The 26,033-nt window shown below is 40.1% G+C and overlaps 1 protein-coding gene across 1 annotated transcript; it reads right to left on the bottom strand.

The window, feature by feature from the left end:
• Positions 1-5,982: 5,982 nt before the first annotated feature.
• Positions 5,983-24,162, bottom strand: rexo1 (REX1, RNA exonuclease 1 homolog). Its single transcript, XM_074634831.1, has 16 exons — positions 23,833-24,162; positions 20,446-22,316; positions 20,257-20,346; positions 17,919-18,129; positions 17,219-17,367; positions 16,876-17,013; positions 16,547-16,670; positions 16,191-16,316; positions 14,729-14,869; positions 14,508-14,621; positions 14,260-14,333; positions 12,706-12,816; positions 11,073-11,188; positions 10,811-10,949; positions 9,928-10,048; positions 5,983-7,158 (listed from the first exon to the last, which is right to left on the bottom strand). Exons 1-16 carry the CDS (start codon positions 24,020-24,022, stop codon positions 7,070-7,072), a joined length of 3,804 nt encoding a protein of 1,267 aa, XP_074490932.1. The 5' UTR covers positions 24,023-24,162; the 3' UTR covers positions 5,983-7,069.
• Positions 24,163-26,033: the final 1,871 nt, after the last annotated feature.

A 26,033-nucleotide genomic window follows, 5' to 3' on the forward strand; every position in this document is an offset into this window, starting at 1 on the left:
GAGGCTCTGTCGGCCAGCCCCTCAGCCTCACTAAAAGCTCCAGGATTAGGTCCCAGAGGCCTTTGTCTCCGCAGCCCGCAGGATTAGGGGAGATTTACTGCGGGGAGAGAAAAAAAGTAGTTATTTCATGGCACTTTCATGATGAAACCTGGCCAAAGCTGTGTTGGCTGGGGGGATTAGAGGCACACAAAGAGTGTGGTTGTGTGTGACCCTCCCCATCCCGGAGCCACTCACCGCCCCCTCCTCCCAGGATCATTTCCCCTTCTGTGGGCCAGGCAGGGCTTCACCTCCTACCCATCAACACGACCAGGGTTCAGTCCAAATGAGGAATGGCCTCCTCAATTAGCTCTGTCATCCAAAACTCGCTCAGTGAGCTCTAAACATCACGTTTCTATTAAACATTTTTGTGAATTCAAAGTGAGAAACAGGCCTCGGTTGCAGCAGGTCTGATCACCAGGATGCGTGAGTGTTTTGGATTAAAGACTTAGGTGCAGAGGTAAATGAGAAGTTACTGGGTTTGAGTCCCTCCTGTAGTGTCTGAAACCGCTTAAAGGGAGTTATCCTGCTCTTAGAGGATCCACTTACACATGCATGGATTACAGTGAATAAAAGACAAAAGGTTGAGTCACATCACTGACAACAGTCTCACCGCTGAGCAGGTGGAAACTCGCACAGGTTTAATAACTGTTGTCAAATAGCGAGAGGGAATTACTGTAAGAAAATGACAACGTGAATAGTGAGTGACTGTCAAAACATTCGGTCTTTATCCCGCTTGATGGCAAATAGCATGAAGTTATTAAAGTTCAGCTAATAAAAGCGCTATCACGTGTGTTCCTGTTGCAAACATAGACGGAATTTAGTGCCAGGCGATCCCTTCATTAATAAAGGTTAAGAAATTATTTAGTAATCCAGTTATAAGCCATTAACAAGAACAACTTTTAGGTTGCCAGGTTGTGAATTATGTGTATTGACCACTTATTTCTAGAATAAGGTCTCCTAACAGAAAATGAACCCTCACAACTGCAGGTTTAATGATTAAAGGTACAGTGTGTAGGATTTCGTGGCATCTAGTAGTGTGGTTGCAGATTGCAACCAACTGAGTTCCCCTCCGCTCACTCCTCCCTTTCAAAGACTGTGGTAACGTGAGCCGCCGAGTGCAAAACCATGGTAACGCCATTCACCTCGCTCAGGCGACATCCTTACCATAATAACACTAGTTTAGGAGCAACGGGAGTCAGACGGCGGTGTTTGGTTTGAGCTACTGTAGAAACATGGCGGACTCCGTGAAGAAGACCCGCTCCCTATGTAGATATGAAGGGCTCATTCAAAGCTAACGGAAACACAAGGATTCTTAGTTTCAGGTGATTATACACCTATGAAAACATAGTTGTGAATGTTATATTCCATTTCTGCGAATAGAAATGCTACACACTGGCCCTTTAATGAAATGTGCATTGGTGGAAAGTGGGAGTCGGTTGAAGTAAATGAGGGTGGAGGGGCAGTTAATTTATCTTTTTTCTTCTTTTCTTGTCACTAAGAGGTTTTTGTTAATGTCTCCTGTTTAACAGATGTTTCTCCCCTTATGTTCAGGCTCTCTTTAATTACTCATCAATAGTGGAAAGTTGTATTGACAAGGGCCTGTCAGGAGGGGACCTTTGTAGTTGTCACTTATCTCAAAGGAAGGCCCCCCTCAGACACCAACTGGATCGATCGGCATGCAGAGCACAATTGAGAGGCCTTTGGGGGCCGCGATGATAGTCCGGGAGCATGTGGGCCGAAGAGGGGAGCGCTAAAGACTTCTTCATCGGGGGGAATCGATAGGGCCGGCTGGCCTTTGACCTGAGGGAGACAGGGGGAGCGGGCGGCGGGTCAATCGGTCTTCTTAAGCCACGGGATCACGCTGTGAGGCCTGACACTGGCTATGACACACTCGGGGCTTAGAGTGACATTGACCCGGCTGCAAACACACCAAGTACACACAAAAAGATAGATCTCAAACACACACATACATGGCTTTAGTTCAGAGAGCACAGTTTAAATGAGAAGATATTTCAAGCGAACGAACCAATCCATTAGTCTGATTTTATTGATCTAAAATGAGTCTGAGAAATGTATTAATGATTCCTCCTTTATAAGACTTATTATCTTCCAATTAGATCCTTATGATCTCCCGTGCAGCCCCTGGGAGCGCTGCAATAAGCAGCTACACCAGCAGATCAATACGAGGGACTGAGTAAAGATCAGCTTCTTAATTGGACGAGAGTGCTACAGATTAAAGACAGAGAGAGACGGGGACAGGCGGTGGTGGGTGTCCCGAGGGTCAAGGGCACCCACAGCGGTCCAGACTGGGGTGCAAGGGGTGAGCTTGGACCAACAGACCCTGACCTGTTTAAGCCATCGTCTTTTCAGCACCATCTTATCTTAAGACCCAGTGAGAATACGAACTGTGTAAACAGAGATTTAGGTTTGAGTTTCATCCAAACTGAAGAAGAATGAAGTTACTCGGGAGACAGGAAAGGAGCAGGAAAGTGAGAACATTTAATATGATAAATATGTGCACAAATACAGACATTCAATGCGCATGAAGTGCCGCTATTTCTGCACATATTTAGCATAACAAATGTTCTCACTTTTCTGGATTTACTGGCTCCCATTGCGGGTTTTTTCTGTGTATCATGACTGACCTGTTTCCAATGTCTCTCATGCATTTGAAGAATGAAGTTACACATGCATCATGTCTTTTAAGTTCCCTCCATAAAGTATTTTGATTCTTTAAAACCATCTCCCGCAGTTTATTCTGACTGTTATGTCAAAATATGTCACCTTAAATCTTTCCAGCGCTGCTGCCGATGAGTTATTTAAGGGTGCAACAGATCGAGAAAATTTTTCCTAAATACCTTTAGAGCTGAAATGATTAGTCAAATAATCAGTTAGAAGATTGACAGACAATTAATTGGCAACTACTTTCATAATCGATTAATAGTTTTAGTCATTTTTAATGCAAAAAATGGAAAACATCTGCAGGTCCCAGCGTCTTTAATTTGATGATTGGCTGCTTTTCTTTGTCTTATATGATAGTAAACTGAATATCTTTGAGTTTGGAGCCGATGGTCAGACAAAGCAAGACATCTGAAGACGTCACTTTCAGGGAAATTTGACATTTTTCACTTTTTTTTTTAATTTTAGACAAAACGATTAATCAAGAAAATAGTTAGCTGAAGACTTAAGTACAATTAGCTGGAACTAATGATTATTTTCGAGCATTATTTTCTTTATTAATCATTTGGCCAAAAAGATATGAGAAATAAGTGAAAAATCACAGATTTGGGTCCACGGTGACATCTTCAAATGTCTTGTTTTGTCTGATAAAGAGACCAAAACTCAGTCATATTCAGTTTAGAATTATAGAAGATGAAGAAAAGCAAGCAATATTCACATTTGGAAACATAACAGAAGGCGTAGCCAATGAAATTTCTGTCATTTTTTGCTCAATTGAATGATTTTAAAGATGAATCAATTATCAAAATAGTTGCAGATTCATTTTCTGTAGATGGACTAATCGATTCATCGACTAATTGTTTCAGTCTGCAGGCAGGAAAGTGTTTATTTGCTCCGGCCCTCGGCGAGATAATGCAGCTCTTCATCTCTCAGCATGGGGTCGGTTTGGGAGCCCCGGCCTGCAGCTTCCCCCTCGTGACCCCCGCTAGTCAAAGGTGATCACGGCGGAGAGAGAAAGAGAGGCACTGATCGAATTTGATAATGAAGACGACCCCTCTAAGCTGCTTTGCTCCACATGTTCAAAATCTCTGCAACACTCAATAAACACTAGGAAGCCCCCCTCCCTGTCACTGGAACATTGTGTAGGTATTGATCCCGGCTAACTGGCTCTTTTAATACCTGGGGTCTGTGGCCCGGCCTGGGGAAATGCATACTGACATGTGACGGGAGAAGCTTAACAGGCAAACACACCGAAGAAAAGATGGGCCTCTCAGTTTAGCATTTCTCTCCCATTTTTTCCCAATTTACACATCTGCTGAAGAAAGGAGAATTACGGCCGCTGCACCTGCTGTTAAAACGGGACATATAGACTACAAGAGGCTCGGCACTGTACGGAGAAAAAGCTGTCACACTGTCAAGAACTATTTGTGCAGCAGAGGTGGAGAAAGTATTCAGATCTTTTACTGGAGCAAAACGTAGCAATAAAACTGTAAAAATACTCAATATTAAAAAAAACAATACTCATACAACAAATATAAGTTATGAAACTAATGTATCATCAGCAAAATGCACTTCAAGTATCAACAGTTAAAATAACTTTTATTCATTTGTAATTTTAGACCACTTCATTACTTATAAACACGAGTTGTTCTGACTTGAAGTCTTTTAATTCTTCAAGTTAAGTTCCTAAAGAAACATGAAAAGCATATTAGCGGACTTCCCAGCATGCATTGTTTCAGAGTTAAACCTCTACAGGTTCTTTTATTAGTTTGAAAAAAACATGATGGAAACCTGCTGTGTCTGTAATACATGTTAAGATAAGTCATGGTTGCTTCTTTTCATAATAATAAAACAATGCTAACCACAATTAAGGTTGGTATCAGATTCAGTTCCTACACCCCGTTCACGTTTAGTTCAACAAGAATCATATCTTCACACATCTGTGAACTCCAACTGGAGCAGCTATAAATGACTCCATCAAATGAAGAAGTTACTTTTCAAACAAATAAAATGTAAACAGAAACTTTAAATCTTAAGTTTACTGAACTTAACTCAGTTAGTTTTACGTTTTAACAACTCATAAGATGTCATTAACCAAGTATTCAGTCTAAGCTCAGTTAACTCACATTTTGTAAGGCAGCAGGGGAACTTAGGTTAAGTTGAACCATCTTAAAGGGATAGTTCTGGTGTTTTGAAGTGGGGTTTGTATGAGGAACTTATCCATAGTCAGTGTATTACCTACAGTAGATGACGGTCGGCATGCCCCCAGTTTGGAGAAGCAGACAGGAGTTACCTTATGGAACCAAAGCAATGTACTGCTGTGAACGGGGCCGCAACAAACATAGACACCTAAAGGAAAAGCTCACCTAAAAAAATCAATATCAGTTGAGGTGTACGCTATATTTAGAATATTGTCGTTGGTTTACCTTGCCGTGAGACGGCTATACAGTCTATGTTTCCGACGTGGAACTGAAGCCGTTATCTATGCTCTCGCCAAAGCAACCAGACTCCATTGAAGGAAACAGTAATTTTACCTCACAGATCACGAGAGTTGCTGGTCTACCACTGCCTTTATAGGTTAGTTTGTTTGTGCTATTGTGAGACTTTGGTTAGTTCGGATTCACCAAAGTCACACAATAGCACAAACAAACTAACCAACCAGCAACTCCCGTGTTCTGTGAGGTAAAATTAGTTTTTTTTCAATGGTGCCTGGTGGCTTTGGCGAGAGCATAGATGGATACAACAGCTTCAGTTCCCCGTCAGAAAGGGGTGTCTAACGGCAAGGGAAGGCGGCGAAAGTATTCTAAATATAGTGTACACTTAAACTGATGTTGATGTCTTTAGGTGACTAAAATACATTTTGCTGTCGGCTCCGTCCACAGCTGTACATTGCTTTGCTTCTGTGTCTGCTTCTCGAAGCCGGGGGCGTGCCGACCGTCATCTACTGTAGGTAATACACTGACTATGGATAAGTACCTCATACAACCCCACTTCAAAACACCTGAACTATCCCTTTAAAATGATTTACAGTGTGTACATGCTGTTGGGTAGTTGGGTATGTTTTGTATGTAAAGTCTTACTGAGCGAAACAACCACTAACTATGGCTGTCAGATAACTGGGGTGCAGTAACATGTACAATATTTGCTTCTGAAATGTCGTGGAGAGGTAGAAAGCAGCATAAAATGGAAAGTACAAATATATCAAATGTATACAGTACTCAAATAAATCTACTTACTGATGAGATGTAAAATAGAGAGCAACAGTTCTTTTAACTAATATCTTTTAATAGAAAAAGATAAACAACCAAAAATGAACAAATACAAAAGGAAACGTGGCGTATTTACAGCACTTGAGTATTTTTTCAGTCATTTTCAACATAAACAGTAGAGGTTAGCGGGTACTCACTAAATGATAGTTGTCTGTAATTAATAATAACCCAGGCCTAATTCAACAAAACTGAACCAAATGTTGTCTGTGTGGAGGAATAATATGTCATACCTGCTATCACAATGATTCCTGTGGTTTCATGCAGTGCACATGACACAGAGACTCTGGTGGATATCGTATCACTATTCAGTCTGAGCTATAAAATACAGTGATATAGTCCATCAACTATACCTAATAGATAGTAAGCAGAGTTTACTGCTGAGGGTCTTTTATATGATCAAGTATTATAGGATTAGTCAGGTTTGAGAGCCCACCAACACAAAGAACTCGATAAACAGAGTATCAGTGACGAGAAAACGAGGCGCAATGTGAAAAACACAAGTGCATTTACATAGCAATGTTTGACAGACTAAGACATCAATGCACTTAAGTGTAACTAAGAACGTGTTATTCATTAGAAGTGAATGCTTTTGTAACACAGATGAGGTACTCAGACTTGGGCCCTATACAACGAGAGCATTTCTATAGTGCAATTTAGGCAGAAGACAGCCTGGCATGATGTTAATCATCATCGTTCAGCGGACAATGCCCCGACATTTTAGGTAGTTCTTCTATAGAAAGGGGTTTATTCATAAATTGTTTGAGGCCTTAAAAGAGACACTGCTCAAAATAAACAGATATATATTTTAACTAACATTATTTATAACTGAAATATCAATAAGCAAATGAAAACACTGTTAATCTGGGCTCCTATTGCTTTGAAGGGCCTGGCAGTTCTCCTCTTCAGTACAGTGGGGAGCGCCGACAGACTCCCGACTGTACTGACGCATCCCTCCCCCCCGCCGACACTCTGACCGTAACTCTCTGAGAGCAGGTGCAGGCCTCCTGAACTTCTCTGTCTCCCTGACACCAACGAGAGGGCAGGAAGTTGAACTGAGGACAGTGGAGCAGAGGGGTCAGAGGTCATCTTTTGAGCTTTGCATCCTCCTTGATCTTCCAGAACATCAGCTCCATGCAGGCGGACGCATCTTCGCTCGAGTCGTGGCCCTCCACTGGAAACAAAGGAACAAAATTAGTATTTTTGGACCGGAATATTGCAGCGCTGAACATGTGAAATGCTACAGTGGCATGAAAGTTTCCATTAGATTAAAGTGTAGGATCTGGCAGCATCTAGCGGTGAGGTTGCAGATTGCAACCAACTGAAGCCTCTCCCGTGTGACAAGTGTAGGAAGACTACGGTGGCCGATGCAAAAACGAGATTGACCGTATCTAGAGCCAGTGTTTGGTTTGTCCGTTCTGGGCTACTGTAGAAACATTGCGGCTGAGTCAGTGAAGAGGACCCGCTCTGTATGTAGATATAAGCGGCTCATTCTAAGCTAACAAAAACACAACGATTCGTATTTTCAAGTGATTATACACTAAAGAAAACATCCTTATTAATATTATATTACATTTCTGCCAATAGATCCCCCTAAATGTTATACACCGTTCCTTTAAAAGGTGCTAAACACGAAGTTGGGAGCATTTCTATTGCCTCTCAACAGTTCTCAACATGGCAATGGCGAGCCATCACCAATGTTATTAGGAAACATCATCTGGGGATCATGAATGTCGGTACAAAATGTCACGACAATCCATCCAATAGTTGTTGAGATATTTCAGTCTTAAGTCTGATCTGATGTTTTTTTTCCTGCTAAGGTTGAAGGATATGGAGAAGAAGAGATGAGTTTAGTTTCTCAAAGAGATCTTTGACTGTGAAACCGTTTTAATTAGTCCTAAACAGAACTTAAAGGGGAGCACTACCCAAATTAAAAATTCCAATATGTTATTTTCATGTCTTTGGAAAGTTCAATAAATATATGTGAACATGAGCTCCTCTCTCTCAAAGCCAGAAACCAGAAAAGTAAGTCTCAAACTTGTGATGTCATAGGGTATAAAGTCTGGAGCTGCTCCATAGACAATGAATGGGAGACTGATTTTATTTTTTTTATACCCAAATGAACTTTATTCTATTGTAGTGTTCTCTACTCAGAAACAGAAAATGTTCCCATATACTGAGGTCATTCCTCTGGGTGCTCTCAGTGTCATCTGTAACATCTCTCCCCATTCATTGTCTATGGAGCAGCTCCACACTTTGTACCCTATGACGTCACAAGTTTGAGATTTGACACTATAGTTTTTGGATTTGGGAGAGAGTTGTTCATTTTTACTAACATTTTGTCTGACTGTCTTAAACCATAGAAATAACGTATGAATTTTGAAAATGGGCCGGTAGTTCCCCTTTAAGTCGTGACGGAGAAATAAGACTTTCTAAAGCTTTGAGGCTAAAAATGGGCTTTAACACCGTGTTGACACGTGAGTGACATCTGCTGGTGAGAAGAAGGCAGTGCAGTCACCAGCAGATGTAAGACGGACAAATACAGGCAGTGGTCTAAAGTAACTAAGTACATTTACTCACATACTGTACTTTAATACAATTTTGATTTATTTTACTCGATGTATTTAAATGTTCTGCTACTTTATTTACTTCTTCTCCAATCTACAATTCAGAGGGCAATATTGTACTTTTTACTGCACTACATCTAATTAAACATTGTTATTACTACTTTGCATATTCTGATTATTAAAACAAAATATTAATTGATTATTATAAATTAATATAAGACATTCACAAGCTACCCAGTAGTAAATAAAGTAATTAAAATGAGCTCCATCTTTACCAGCTCCAACATTAAAGCATCAATGAATATAATCCCATAGTATAATATAAATAAGTCTAAAATGGGCCATTCTGCATAATGATTACTTTTGGTACTTTAAGTATATTATAATTTTTGTACTTTGTGAAATTTCGAATGCAGGACTTTTACTTGTAACAGAGTATTTTTACAGTGTGGTATAATTACTTTTACTTAAGTAAAGGATCTGAGTACTTCTTCCACCACTGGATATGATGTGATGCACCACTTGTTTTATTGGACATCTTTATACAGCAATTACTGCATTAATATTATTGACCTTTGAGAATCCTACTGTTAGGGGTGTATTTTGTATTTCTACCAACTGTTACAACTCTCCATTGTGATTTCCTGTAGCTCCAGCCACTCAAATGAGGAGGTACCTCTCTTTGAATTTCCTCTCCTAAAGTTTCTTCAAAGTTTTTGTTTGAGTTTTTCCCTGACGTCTTAATCGAGCTTTGCTTTGGCGGAGAACTGCAGCTGCTGTTGGCCTATGAAGCCCATTAAAACATCGGGCTACACAAATAAACTACATTAATTAAAAGAATATTACTTATGTTAACTTGGCAGGTCTGAATCTGCCGGCTATGCTTCAATGAAATGTGCTCAACAAATAAAGATTTACCGATGCTGCCTGATCAATCAGTTAATCGTTTGTTGTTTTCATGGAATTTGACACGAGTCGGTTACAAATGGAGATTATGTGATTATGCTGCTGAGGCGCCTGTTTGTGTAGCTGGGATCATGTTTATGTGACAGGAGATTATGTATGATGTGAGTAATGGGGATGAAATGCTGTAAGACTTTTATCCACACAAACAAAACAACAATATTTCTACACAGTATTGGGACTCAAATGGTTTCTCAGTTTAGTTTACGCCTCTGAGCTTCACTAGTCTGAACAGCACCTACCTGTTTAATGCCTAGATGTTAATAAAGCTCTGAGCATTAATCACATAATATTATGAAATAACATGTTAAATGTTTGCAGTAGACAAACTAATGCGTCAACACAAACATTAATGGATAATAATGCATAAAAGCAACAATACAACGGCTGCTAGCTCTGTGTGATAGACCCACCGTTGTCCTGGATGATGCGTTTGAGGTGTTCGGCCATCAGGTTCCTCAAAGCACGTTTGTAGGGCAAGCCGATGCGGTGAGGGAACACGATGGCCGTGTCTACGACTGAACTGTGGATTACCTGGAGGCGAGAGAGACAGAGAGAGAGAGAGAGAGAGAGAGAGAGAGAGTTACATCTTGTATTTCAGCCCAGGCTCAGCAGCAGAAACTCAGTGGGTCCGCACCATTACCACGCCGGTGTACAGCGTAAGCGGAGTCTGCACACCATTTAAGAGGCGTCTCAGCCAGTGCATAAAGAAGCGTGCACGCCTACCCCGACCACATAAGATTAATCGTTTAATCGGTGCAGCTCTAGTATACACCGTATTCATCTAATACCACCAGCTACAGTTTATTCTGTATATAATGTCCTCTATTGCCATTACTTGTTCTTATATCTGCACTATATATTTTGCCTACTGTAACTGCTCCACATGTTCATACTGTATATATCCATCTCTTGTATATTATATATATTATCACTATGCATATGTACATATCTCTGCAATTTACCGATTTTTGCACAGATACCAAACTGCTTTTCATTGTCTCAGTACTTGTACTCTGTGCAAAGACATTAAAGTTGAAGCTAATCTATATTTATACAATTAAAACTTGCCACCAGACATATCCTTAAGCATGAATCATGCTTACACTTAATCAATATAAACAATTAATTAGTCTTTTTTGTGAAGTAAAGAGAAAATAAAGGTGTGGTGCAAACTGACTTTTTTGTACGTCACCAAACCAGTAACAGGCAGCAGAGAGGAACAATAACGGCATTGTGGGAAAAGCTACCATTGAATGTATCATTTAAATAAAAAGTGTTGCAGATTAACGGTACCTTCAGAGCGAGGAGGTCGCTCTCCAGACTGTGTCCTATGAGGATGGATTCAGCACTGAACATATTGAGCATCACGGCCTGAACATCTCTCAGAGTGATGGTGGCGCTCTCCAAGTCCTCCTCCGTCACACCGGAAAATCTGTGAAGATATATGTTCTGCGTTTAAGGCACATTTAAGACTATTGAAAATTACGCTCATTACCAGTTAAATTAAATAGCAGACGCGATCCGTACAGTGTCGACTTGCAGGAGACAAACTCACCGCGTGTTGTAATCGACCACTTTGCTTTCAGGTTTGACAAATGTATCGTAGATGACTTTCAACTCAGAGTCGATGACCGTCACTCTCGTCAGCTCCAGGCCCTGCTTTGTGTAACACTGTTTCAGACGAGAGAAAAAACAAGTTTGTGACTTTGAATACAAAATATAACAAAAGTTGTGACAAAAAGTGGCAAACTATTAATTTTATCTTAATTCTACTCATACTGTAACAAAAGATTGAGTGTGTCTCTCCAAGTCTCATTCGTATTACACTGGTCTTTAATAAATCAACTTTATAAGCAAACACACACATGGCAGTTAAAGGGTAACTTCGGTACTTTTCAACCTGGACCTTATTTTCCCATGTTCATGTGTCTAAGTGACTAACGGGGATAACAATTTCTGAAATTGGTCCAGTAGGGATAACGCTGTAACCGGCAGCAGTGAAACGAGCTGGGAGGGAAAGTGAGCAGCGTCAATGTAACGTTGCGTCCACTAAAAGTGCTTGTTTTTGCCACTGACAGGCTCAGATTGTTATTATACACTCACCGGCCACTTTATTAGGTACAAGGTGTACCTAATAAAGTGGCCGGTGCTAGTACCAGGTGCACTTCTGCTGCTGTAGCCCATCTGCTTCAAGGTTGGACGTGTTGTGCGTTCAGAGATGGTATTCTGCATACCTTGGTTGTAACGAGTGGTTATTTGAGTTACTGTTGCCTTTCTATCATCTCCAACCACTCTGTCCATTCTCCTCTGACCTCTGACATCAACAAGGCATTTTCTTCCACACAACTGCCGCTCACTGGATATGTTCTCTTGTTCGGACCATTCTCTGTAAACCCTAGAGATGGTTGTGTGTGAAAATCCCAGTAGATCAGCAGTTTTTGAAATACTCAGACCAGCCCGTCTGGCACCAACAACCAGGCCACGTTCAAAGTCACTTAAATCCCCTTTCTTCCCCATTCTGATGCTCGGTTTGAACTTCAGCAAGTCGTCTTCACCACCTCTAGATGCCTAAATGCATTGAGTTACTGCCATGTGATTGGCTGATTAGCTATTTGTGTTAACAAGCAATTGAACAGGTGTGCCTCATAAAGTGGCCGGTGAGTGTAAGTGTTTGACAACATGATGGAAAGGACCCTACAGAGAAATAAAACGTTTTTATTACCGTTCTTTTGATACGGTCTGTTTGTTATTGTGTCCAAGTCCCGCTCAAGGAGAAGTCTCGTTGTGAAATCTGAATATCCGTATACTCTGGCTCAAATAAATACGGGCAGCCATCGAATTCAAAGACCTCATCTACATTGTCTAAATCATCTAAATATTCAACCATGACATTGAAGATCTTTTAAATAACACTAAGCTACACACAAGGCAAAAACAAGCACTTTTAGTGGACGCTAATGACGGTGCCAGCTTGCCCCAATAGAATCATATTGAAGCCCGTGAGCAGCTGCTGTCAACGTTTCCCTCAATACTGGACCAATTCCAGACATTGTTGTAGCTATTAATCAGTTACACACAAAAATATGGGAAAATAGGGTCCAGGTTGAAAAATACTAAAATTACCCTTTAAGGCCAGTGGTACATTTAGACAGTTTTACAGCAGGTAAACAAACGTCTGTCTGACTCACCATCTCACAGTCCAAAGCAAATACCCCTGCGTTGCCATCTGGTGGTAGATCTTTACTGAACGTTGTGACGTAGCCTTCGAATGTCTCTTTACGCCCGTCCTGAACATGTTGCTGTGGGAATAAGACATGGCACATTTTAAACACATTTTAAAGTGCAGAAAATTACTTCGAAACCAGCAAGAGTGCAACTTTATTGTAGGTATCCTGGAAGTACTTGATTTAAAGTTTGAGAGTTTCAAGAATACGGCCAGTTGTCTTCAGTAAAAAGTCACAGCTAAGCATTAAAAGTTACACAAAACACTGAATTCGGATTTTGTAACACGTAAACTTATCACAGAGAAAAACACATAGCCTTCTATATGGCTGGGCAATATGACGATATATATCATCAAAACAATATAATAATGTCTGTCGTATATATTTTTCTATATAGTTCTATAGCGATATAGCCTCTGTCAATATTTTTTTTTTTTTTGTCTATAATTTCACTTAAAACTTAATTTAATTTTGCACTCAAGTTCTTAAAATGAGAAAATACTCTGAACTAGTATTTAATTCACACAGGAGTTTACAAAAATAGGCTTTACCATGTGGTTATTTTATATAGACTATTTACTTATTGAACAACCAGAAAACATGCTATATCGTCTTATATATCGTTACCGAGATATGAAATGATCTATAACAGGATAGAAGATTTTGGCCATATCGGCCAGGCCTAGCCTTGAATGGAAAAGACCAAAACAAATTTCATATTTTTGATCTGACAGACGGATACGTAAGAGGCTATTTTATCGACACAACTACAAGCTACAGGGGTGTAATGATCCGCCAATCTGGATCGATACATCCATTTAATGATCACCCGAAATGAAAACATCGATATCATCATCTTTAAGATACGCCCTTATTTTGAAATTCTTAACTGATAAAAAACATTTGCACTTAAACATGAGAGATGTGGCACTTTATAGTGAACAACAGGAGGTCTATATTCATTCTTTTTATTAAATAGAATTGATTGCTTTTCATGTCTGGAAGAGCCCAGTAATAAAATTGTGAAATCATAATATATCTGTTTTTTGTGAGCTGATATAAATGTAACGGATTGTGTTAAATGGGCAGATGATATCGTCTCATATCGATCGCAGACCCCTTGAATTGAATCAAATCAAAATCGTATTGTGGCAGACTTTGTGATATCAGCAAATATCGCATCGTTGTTCAAAGAATCGAAAACGTATCGTGATGAAACTTGTGATTTACACCCCTACAAGCTACAGAGATGAATAGCAACAACCAAACATCATGAGCTTCACTAAACTGGTCTTTACTGTAAGGCTATGCTATTGTAAATGAAGGTACTTTTAAGGCTAAATGGTCTTTCAGTGTCTCTCTCCATTAGCTTGTCCTACATTCCATTGTCAAGTAGTTTTTCTTTAGCTCCACTGTATGTCTAGACAAGCCCACTGAGCCATGACAGCTCACATTTCTGACTTCTTAACATGCAAAGCAGGTAAACTAATAGCTGGTGGCTTGAAAAGATAACGATACCTTGGAAACTTGACAACCTGGAACGCCGACAGCCGCAGCACAGCAGCTGTAGTTGGTCTCCCAGCCTCCAGCGCCTGGCAGAGAAGACGGGAAGGAACAAGTCGAGGTAAATAAAGTTGACAGAAGGGGTGGAGAGTTAGATTTGGCAGTCTGAATTACAAGATAAAAAAGACCAAAATGTGCATTCATGATACTGATCTTTTTTTTTTTTTTACAGATTTACAGTTAATAAATGCAAACAAACTTACCTTTATGTCGGCGCAATCGTCCCCAGTGAAAGCTACATTCCTCTTTCCGTATACAGCTGCCATAGGCATTGATCTTATACTCCGCTCCACACCGACAGCAGATCTTGTTGAAAGCTGGAAACGCATTAGAGTGTCAGCTGAGAGTCAAATGATTGCTGGACCACATATGTTAATATCATTTAGTATCGGTCATTAGAGAGAGCTGTGGGATAGTTGCTCACGGTCTGTGATGGCCTTTTTCTCCGGGAGGTTGTACATGATGGCTCTGCCGCCAGCCTCGGGGCTCGTTCTCGGGTAGCCGTGCTCCTGAAGCTGCTCCTCCGTCATCATGTACGGCTTCAGCTTCCTGTACAGTGTGGCTCCTACAGTGAGACACAGCAACATGTTAAACTAATGTTGACTTTGTACAGTTATGTGTTAAAAAAGGTCAAAATGATTCCTTACTTCTTAAATGTGAATATTTTGTGAATTTTGAATAAATGTTTCTTTAAACTGAATATCTTTGAGTTGTGGATAAAATAAGACATTTGAGGATGTCATCTTGGGCTTTGGGAAACACTGAACATTTAAAGTTAAAGTATTGTTTGACACAAATGTTTTCAACAGGGCTGCTACTAACAAATATTTCTATTATCCATTGATCGGTTCTCTTTTTAACTTACTTACACAAATAATCGATTATGCTGATTAATTTTCAGTTGAAAAATCAAGTTAGTTTTCGATCAATAAAAATATTAAAATGTGCAGTGCCTTTAAAAAAGACACAAGGTGTTTGGTATTTTTTCACTTGATAAATTACTTAAAGGATTTATCAGTTCATTACTTGTTAATCACACTAATCAATGGTTCTCTCAGCATCACTACAATCTAGGGCTGCAGCTATCGATTATTTTAGTAATCGCCTATCGATTATTCCAACGACTAATCGAGTAATTGGATAAAAAAATACTTGTGTTTTATTAAGGAGCAATAGTAAATATACAAAAGAGAAAATAAGACGGGTATCTTAAAATGAACGACTAATTGGTTTCCTTTTAAGAAAAATCTACATTTATATTGTTTAAATTGAATTACATTTTGGCTTTTAAATAAATATTCTGAAATGAAAACAAATCAATAAAAAAAAAAAAAAAATTGCTTTGAAAAAGATACACGTCATGGACTAGTAGTCCTATAAAGGTTCTATAACTTTAACAGATCGAACTGTGATGATGTGTACAAATTCAAAATATGAATGAATTAATATCCACGGGTTGGATTAAACGAAGCTTTGATGCAAAGAATTCTTTAGTGAATTACCCAAATTACTCGAGGAATCGTTTCAGCGTTACTACAGTCTGGTAAACATATTCCCTCTGACATCAGGTCAGGGTGTTTGCTGTAAACAGGACCTTGAGGTTGTCACGTGGTTGTTTGAATAGTTTCACTGTTACTGTAAACTGTCTCGACACGTCGCAGGCAACAAAGATTCTTTCAGTTTCTTCTACTTTGATTTTTATCAGAGGTGTTATCTGCATGTTTATGTTGTCAGGGATGTGTTTGTTTGTGTGGATGAAGAAAAACACAATGAGAGGAAATGGGAATGATGTGAAAAAACATGTTCAAGAAATATGTTAATAACAATTCCAGAGAAAGAGAACTGAAAACATGATTCTGAGGAAAGAAGAAGAGAAAAAAACTTACCAATGAGTTTCTCCTCCTGCTGTTTACCCGTCCTGTTGACAGTGAAGCTGGTTGTGGCAGCGAGGCGACCTCCGAGAAGTTCTTCGTGGGACAGAGCCCTCCGGTGAGTAACTAACCCCGGATCCTCTGCAGAGAAACACACAACAAACGAGTTACCACTGAAATGTAGTCCGACCACCGGATGCATCCATTTTTCCCTCTCATATGTGCACGTGAGGACATAAAGTGCAGCGTATCATAATTACGCAATCCTTAGTTTTGTGTGTAGATGTTTGTATGTAAACAGAAGCATCATGTACATGTGGACTAAAAGTAAATCCTATGTGTTAAACTGCACAGGGACTGAGGTGGCATACTGGTGACAGGCGGCGGAGAGGTGGTGCTTTTGCCGCGGAGCTTCTTCAGAGTGTTGACAGCTACGTTGAGGTAGATGTTCTTACTGCTGCTGCGCTCGTACACCAGCTTCTCCTCGTCAAGGGCCTGAAACAGTAAAACCTCTGTCACTGTCAGAACCACAACTTGTTCAACTGAATCTCCTCTGCATTAAAGACAGTTTGTGATTAAAGCCTGCAGCGTTCTCTACATAAAGAACCATCTTCATTGAGACATTTTCCAAACTATACATGGTTTATAAGCTAGGCTAGGTGTTGGAGTTACATTTAACTGAACTGGGTGTTAATCATACCATCTGGAAGGCAACCTCATTTGATGGGCAAAATTTGACACATTCGTCTATGAAGGTGTTGAGGTAGCGCTGGCGGACGTTGTTGGGAACCTTGGCCCCAAAATCAATGGGGATGATGGGGCGCTTCATTGAACTACTCTGAAAAAGTCAAAACAGAAAGACAACATTGATGAAATGAGAGAGGAAACCACATCCTCCAGATTAAGCAAACATTTCTCTTCAGAGAGGCGGCGGCCCACCTCTGCGGATAAATTCTCACGGTTATGTGGGGAGGCATGTGCAGACACACAACAAATATTTAGAGAAACAACCATCAGCATCAGATTTTGTGGCCTGTGGATACCTTCATGGTGGGTGTGTGTGCCACCCTCTTCTGCGTGAGAGTGGACAAGGTCTTGGGCAAGATGCCAGCGGTGGTTTGGACCCTGACTGTCTGATGGGTCTGGCTGGGGGACAACACTCGACCGGAAGCTGGTTTAACATCTGCAGGACCTGGTCAGAAACACACACACGTGACTTTCTACTTTAACAGCCGAAATAGCTCCATTAAGAAATGATCAAGGGAAAGCAGTAGGGGTGGGGGGAGGGGAGGATTGATATGGCATAGTATCGTGATATTTTGTGTGGCAATATTGTATCGATACATGGATGTCAGGCATCGATCTTTTATTATATAACCTATTAACCTATTATATAACCTATTAACCTAAGTTACACTAAAGCCAGGAAAAACCGGCATGGGCATTTTCAAAGGGGTCCCTTGACCACTGACCTCAATATATGTGAACGAGAACTATGAGAGTGAAAACTGTATCTTATTAGATAAAACAGATGTTGACAAACTGAATAATTTGCAGTTGAAAAACTGTAATAAATCGTAATATATCTTATCGCAATACTCAGCATATCAAAAAAAAAATTTAAATCGCAATAAGATTGTATCAAATTACAACTCTTGTGATTCCCACCCCTAGAAAACGGTGGCAAAAATAAAAATAAAAGTTGAATCCTGCTACAATATAGAACAGTGGAGGCACACGTACTTGTTTTGGAGGATGTTGTCGGTGGGCCGGGACGGTGTGCTATTCTCTTCCTCTCTCCAGAGAAGCCGGGGCCGGAGCTCTGTGAGGAAGCTTTGCGTGAAGCAGAAATCTGAACCGCTTGATGCTGAGCCATCTGCATACGCTTGAAGCAGACCTCCTGGGCCGAGAGTCTCTTGTACGGCAGCACCACGGGCGTAGGAGGCGCGTCCGTCTGATAAAAACAGAGGCACATTCGATTAGAAAGTGGCTCTTAATACAGAAAGTATGATGCTGAAATGACAAGGATTAAGTCATGTTATCCTTTGGCGTCCTGCACTCAGAAGGTGGTTTGGGCGGAAACACCTAAAATTTGCCTGTTCTGCACTAAAACTGGAATTAAAAACTGTTGAATGAAAATGCACAATTAATGGATTCCTCTGTGTCATTGTCGACTTAGAAATGCTCCTCTGACAAAAGGATTTGATTTGGGAAAAAAAGATTATCACTCTTAGAAACTGTTGTTCATACTGTAAATACTGTAATTACTCACGCTTCTCTGCGTTTTGTTTGAACTACTGTATATTCCTACACTTATTTTTATATGTACAATTTTTGGACACTAATATTTAAATGTTCTGGTGATTTTTGTATGCTACTATTTTTACCTTTTTTTGTTTTTTTTATGTAAGCCATTATAGGTTTCTTCCACATCCTCACAAATACTTCTATTTCTTTCATGTGATTTGTATTTAAAGTTTGTTTTTATATGTGTGAAACAAATAAACACAAACAAAATAAACATAAACTGTACTGTAATATATTGTAATGTTATATACAGTATAAGCTACCTCCCTGTGGAATATGTGACTCTGGTAATGATAATGTGAATGCACACCTGCAAACCAGACAATGCAAATAGCTAGTGATACAAAGCTTTATATGTGGAAACGTTTTTTTTTGCTGAAATTGCTGAAAAAGTTAATGCTGGTTCTGATAGAAAGGTGTCAGAACATACAGTGCATCGCAGTTTGTTGCGTATGGGGCTGCGTAGCCGCAGATTGGTCAGGGTGCCCATGCAGTCCTCATGTTATGGGTGATCGGTGTATGTGAGGAATAATGTACAGTGAGCCGGTCATTGTTGTGTAATAACTCTTGCATCGCCCTGAAGGGGTTTATTTTGCAACAATGACCTGCTAACTGTACATTATCCCGCTTATTACACGGCTACTTACTTAAGAAATCAACAATTTGACACAAAAACGGTCCGCCAGAGTCTGATATCCAAACAGCGCCCATAACAACGGTCTGCTATAAAGAAATAACAGACCGCAGAACGCTGTGATTGACCAATCAGAATAGAGTATTCAACAAAGCCGTGTAATAAAATATAATAATAGGACTAAAGCAGGTATATATTTGTAATAATCATCAGCAGATAAACATTTAATTTATGATCAGTTATGAAACACAAAATACAGATTTTCAATCCATAACGTGAATTCTTGTGAATATACTTCAAAATTATTATAAAAAATACAAATTGGGCTTTTAATGAAGCTGCCGTAAACAGAAAGTCCATGAGTGTCGTCAAAAGCCTCCTTTTAAAAGGTGAAATATAAAACAGCCAAATATCTCAGCTGATTGTTTAGGAAACACAGACGACTGCTTACTGTCAAATCACATGGCCTATTTAAATAATACAGCCTGCTGTACGGGTGGAAATCCCCGACACAAACCCTGCTGAACATTTTCATATTCTTCTTTGAGTGGTTACTTCCTTGTTTTTTTTATGTAACTGTGCAGGCTTCCTAAAGCGCTACCAGTTCTACCTGTGATTAACTTAAACAAGGTCACAACAGGTTCTACAAAATTGTAGCAACCACAGGAGTTTTTTCCTCACTGCTCTCCCTTCATATGGCTCCCATGTGCATGTTTGCAAAGTCAGGAAGTGAGTTTCCAAAACAAAAGGCATACAAAGCCAACAACAATTGGAAAAGTTTTTAAAGAGTGATTAAGTTTGAGTTCAAGTGGAAATGACAAAACTGCTTCTTGAGCCTCCATGTCATAATACTTTACTTACTTGCTTACTTATTTACTAACTTACTTACCCCGGTGGAAGTTAAGTGAAGTTATGAAGGCATGAAAAAATAGATACCGCCCAAGCCTACCTCCTGTGATCAAGTTTGTACTCCTTTAAAACGATTACTGTTTTGTGCAGGAACTCTATAAAATGATGTTGTGAATTATTCTGTGATAAATGTTTATAAGACATATTGTGTGTTCACCCCTCCTGACTGTCTGACTTAAACTGGCCTCGTGATGACACTGTGGGAAGTCAAGGTGACAAACTTACACTTACTTTGGCAACAAAATGGGAGACTCTCTTCTTTTGACCCGGAATGAGAGTGGTGCTCTCTGTGCCTCTCTCCTCCTCTGAATCCCTAGAGGGCTGAGAAGACACAACATAGCATTTGCAAAATATGTATGACTTAAAAAACAAAACAGTATGTGATAAATTAGCAAGACAACTATGGCGAGAAAGAAATACCTGTTTCGCTTGCCTTCCCTTGTCTTCCGTCTTCACATCCTTGGATTCATTGAAGATCCGCAAACACTCCTCCATGGGATCTGAGTCGAAGTCCAGATCGTCCTTGAAACTAGAGAAGTCAAATGGAACATCGTCGATCTGGATGTTACCCGCCCCGCTGCCCTCCACGCCGCGGTCCCCCTCATCGTCAGACGAAGACGGAGTCAGCTCTGACGCTTTCCTCTTGTACAGACGTCCCCTCTTTAAAGCATCAGCAGATTTTCTCACCAGCACTTCTTCGGGTTCGTCATCGTCATCATCATCATCCACTATTGGTTCAACCTCCTCTGGGCTCTCATCTCCAAATAGATCAGCGTGGCTAAGACTCACACGTCGCCGTTTCTGGTCAAGTTTTTTCCCATTTGGTGAGCTCATGTTTTGCTTCACTTTATCTTTACTGTTTGCAGAACTCCCTTTAATGCTACTACTACTACTGCTCCCACCACTGGAACTGCTTTTACTCATTTTCTTTGCATCCTTTTCTCTTTTACTGCTATCAAGTTTACCATTTTTGTGTTGGCGATCCTTATACTTGCTGTGTTCCTTTTCCTTCTCTGACATCTTGGGTTTCTTGCTTTCCCTTGCACCATTTTCCGTATCTTTATCTCGTTTGCTTGAGACCGTTTTTAATTTTTCCACAGCTTTGATCTTACCGTCACTTCTCTTTTCGTCTCTGCCCTCCCTCTGAACTTTATCCGGTGTCTTAACCTTAACTGTGTTTTTCCTATCGTCTCTTTTTCCATGACTCTTGTTCTCCTTCTTTGCAGAGTCCTGGTTTGAGTTCTTTATTGACCCTTTGTCTTTACTGCTGCTGCTACTACTCTTACTACCAGTCGTTCTGTTAGTTTCCTTTACAAGTTTATGCACTTTATCAGATTTGCCGCTTTTCTCGTGACTAGTTCGACTAGCCACCTTATTTTTCTCTATATTGTCCTTTCGTTTAATATCTTCCTGGACGTCCGAGTCCCCTGCCAAGTCCTCTTTATTCCTCTGTGTCAGCGCATTAAGGATACTTTCATTTTTCTCTTTTCTCTCCTTCACCACAGCGTCCCAAAGTGACCCACTGTTGCCTTTTCTCTGCTGGATATTGCTAAGCGAGGTGGGTCGATACTCCGTCCCAGAGCTCTCGCCGTCAGAGTCAGAGAAAGTGTACTTTTTTGTGTCTACACTCGGCTGCCGTGGTTTCTTCACAGTGACAAAACACTCCTCGTCTGACATGTCTGATAGTTTGTGCGTCTTTCTCTGCTCTGTCTTAACAGCTTGTGCACCCCGGTCCCTCTTCCTTTTCGCTGCGATCCCTGCCGAGTAGTTGGACAGCGGGTCGTACTCCATATCTGTTGATGGTTTTGAGTTGTCCAAGGTGTATTTACACTTAGAGGAGGATGTGCTGTTTGAGTACTTTGGACTGCGGGGAGGAGAGGGGAGTTGGTGCGTGCGTGTCCGAGATGGAGGCTTTCTCACTGATGTAGGAACGTATTCCATGGAGTTATTATTACTCCCCTGGCTGTCTGAATCCAAGGTGTACTTGCTGCAGCTTGGGGTGGGATTATAACCTCCAGATGTCATCTGATAATCCCTAGGGTCATACGCCATGTGTGAAGGTGGTGCTTTACTTTTAACAGCATCCGTTGAAGATTTTGTGCTCACTGGGATCGCACTGGGATTGTACGGCTCATCCCCAATCCGAGAGAGCTTCCTCTTCTCCCTCTCCACCTCGCCGCGGACCTCCTCAATGGCCTTGTTGACCAGATCCAGAGCACCGCTGAGGTCCCCCCCATTCTCCTGATCCTGGGGCCTCACGACTTCGGGGTTGAAGGGATCATAACCTTGTTCTGCAGGGATGCAAGACAAACAGTCTTAATAAAATTGACCAACGAAATAATAAAAAGGTCCACTTACTAGCTTTTTGGGGAGTTTTAAAATAGGGATGCACCAGTCCAGTCTGCCTAATATTGACCTTATTAACCCTCTGAGACCCGCGAGATCCCGAACGACTTTACTGTCTTTCAGGGGCTGTAGTAGGTTCAATTTTAGAGCCAGAGTGAATATATCATTTGAAACTATAAAAACCTAAGGAATCCATTGGTACCAACTATGTCATGTTAGCTTGTGGGCAAGAAGGCTAAATAACACTCCAAAATTAGGCTAAATGTTGGCGAGGAAAAACTGGCATGACCATTTTCAAAGGGGTCTCTTGACCTCTGACCTCAAGATATGTGAATGAAAATTGGTTCTATGGGTACCCACGAGTCTCCCCTTTACAGACATGCCCACTTTAAGATAATCACATCTCATACTGTACATAATGTATATGATCTTAATGTATATGTTCTTAATATGTCCTTGTACAAAGTATTTCCTTTTATAATTGTAATGTAGATGTAATATAACTTATTTTAATGGAGCTTCCCAGCAAAAAGTATTCCACACGTTTGTACCTGTATAACCGGCGTGACAATAAACATCTTGAATCTTGAATGCAGTTTTGGGCAAAAACCATGCAGTATAAATGTGTTTATTTTCACCTATTCTAAAATAATGTGTTTGATTATTTCTGCATACTGGGGTGCCAAAACAGTTTGGAATTACATAAATTGGGTATCACTGTAAAGCTGAGACTCTTGTGGATCCAATGATGTTAGCAGAGATTTGTTTTTAAAATGTATCTTTATAGTATGCATCTGTTCTTTTGTTGCTATGACACTTCCTAGTGCCATAGAAACATCTTCCCTGCTGTACATCAGTTCACAGCCACCATGGCAACCATAGGGAGGGTATATAACTGGTAACATGGATCATAAAGTCACTTTACATCACTACTGGTTGACACATTTCAACACTATTTTCAGTCCCAATACACTTCTCATTTATTCATCTGTTCTTTTGTTTTTACTATGACACTCACATCTGGTACTTCCCTGCTGCTTTACATCAGTCTACAGCAACCATAGGGAGGGTATATAACTAGTAACATGGATCATAAAGTCACTTTACATGTATCTTTATAGAATGCATCTGTTCTTTTGTTGCTATGACACTTCCTTGTGCCATAGCAACATCTTCCCTGCTATACATCAGTTCACAGCCACCATGGCAACCATTGGGGAGGATATCTAACTAGTAACATGGATCATAAAGTCACTTTACATCAGTCTACAGCAACCATAGGGAGGGTATCTAACTAGTAACATGGATCATAGTCACTTTACACCACTACTGGTGGACCCATCTTCAACACTGTGGTCCCAGTGTGTCCATACACCCACCCTCACGTCCTCGCTGGGACTCCCTGAGAAGAAGACAAAGTATTCAAGTGAACTCTGGAGTTATAAAAACAATACTCAGCACCTTTGTGAGCGTTGTGAAGCTCTCTCTGCTTCTTCACCTCGGCGGTAGCTCCGTAGGAGCTGCGTCTCTGCTGGCTGTGTCTGAAGTGACAGTACGGTCTGTTACACCCATTCCTGCCTCCTCTAGCCTCGCTGGGTTCACCGTAAAACGGGCAGTCAATGCCTCGGAAGAAGCCGGTGGATCTCAGCATTATGTCCAGATGTTCCTCTCATGCCCGCATGAACCCGCTCGGTGGTGTTTATGCCTGGTTTTGAGGTCAGAGACTGAAGAAGCGAAAGAACAATAACAACGTCTCTACGGTGCCATGTTGGATTTGGTCGGAGGGATGAAATCTCGCGAGAATTCACATTTTGTGTGTCGCACGCCTGACGTCACAAGTATAGGCAAGGCAGCTTTATTTTGTAGAGCACATTTCAGCAACAATTCAAAGTGCTTTACATAAACATTCATGAAACATTGCGACAAAGTGCAAAAGAATATTAAAACAGTTATAAAAACATTAAAGATTAGAAAATAAAAACAAGCTAAAATAATTAAGATAGAAGCTAAAATAGAGTATAACACACAAGAGTAAAAGGCAGCTTCATTTGTAGAACACAGTTCAGCCACAGAGCAATTTAAAGTGCTTTACATAAACATTCAAGAAAATTGCAACAAAATGCAAAAGAACATTAAGACTTCATTAAAACATTAGAAATTAAAAACAAGCTAAAAGTATAAACCCTCAGTCAAACTCTGTTTGATCCCAGACCAGTTATTTAGCTAAAGAAAACCTATAATATGTTGTCTTTCAAACAAAAACTTTTTCTCCTAACATGAGGTGGCTATTTTTCAGTTAAAAAAATAAAGTTTCCTTTGCTGGCCTTCTAACACATTAGCTCAGTTTTAATTAGCATTAGACTGTAGTTTCAAAGTCAAGGCTCAGTCAGCAGTGCAAAATAAGTGAGACAAGTTTTTCAGCATTTTATTTCACAGGAGATGTTCTGAAACTTGTGAGTCTTGAAGTTCTTGCATCAGAAAAATGAAGGGTAGAGACATTTGGCCCTTTAGACCATTTTTCACAGCACATGTCACAGTAGGAAAAGCACAGGCGTGTTTCACATTAATTAGGCTGCATTCCACTTTGGCGAGGTCCTGGTATTGTAGCTACTGGGACATTAAATGTAACTGAGCCATCTTTAAAGTTTCATTTAAAAAAAAAAGAAAAGACAATGCACATTAACTAACATTTCTGTACATGTGCCGGTATCAGCCAGCTGGCTAATTTTCAACTGCAGTCCTTTGGCGAGATGTTCTGAAACTTGTGAGGTGATGGTTAATTTTCAGGCAGAAGACAAGAGCCCCTGAAGACAACAGCATCATAAGCATTGCAGAAGACCTACAGAGCATCAGGAAGCAGCAAAACATGAGCACAGTATAATGTCAGTACATGTAGCTATGCAAGCAAGCAACAAAACACAATCAAGCATTACCGATTATGGTCATTTATGACACATGCAAACATGCCGAGCAGCAATAACACAATACACATCATGGAGATCTTGATAAAAATGTTAAAATGCAGTTACAAGTTAGTGAAAGAGTGATATGACAGGACAACAATTTTAGCTGTGCTTTTCCTACTATGACAAGTCTGCTTTGAAAAAGGTATTTTAAAATTTTTTTAAAAATACTTCCAACATTTTGGGAAATTCACTTATTTCCCTTTTATTACTGAGAATATCAAAACCACCGTTATGTTTCTGCTTAAACTATAAAGCAAAGTACAGCTGCAAATAGTAAACAAATGTTGTAATACTCCTTTAAATATGTCAAATAGATTAATTCAATCTGTGAAATCACATTTGCCTGAGCACAAACTGCTGAAACTGACAAGTTTCCACATTTTGAGGGTCTATATATTAAGAACACATTAGATAGTATTTTTAAATGCTTTACTTTGAAATACACAATTCTTTAAACAAATGTTTATATATTTACTAAAGGTTAAAAGTTAATAGGAAAAGTGTAAATTTTTCCATTTATTCATTCAACTAAAAACTTCTTTGTTTCTTATTTGTTACAGATTTAAACTCTACAAACACTTCCTAAAATCCTTCCTATGATACCTACCTCCAGCTCGACTCTCAAACTTCAAACTAACACATGTCTTTTGTGCTCTACAGATGGACCACGTGATCCAATCAGACCCCAGTCCCGAT

This window comes from Sebastes fasciatus, chromosome 5 (genome assembly GCF_043250625.1).
Source record: "Sebastes fasciatus isolate fSebFas1 chromosome 5, fSebFas1.pri, whole genome shotgun sequence".
Lineage (NCBI taxonomy): Eukaryota > Metazoa > Chordata > Actinopteri > Perciformes > Sebastidae > Sebastes > Sebastes fasciatus.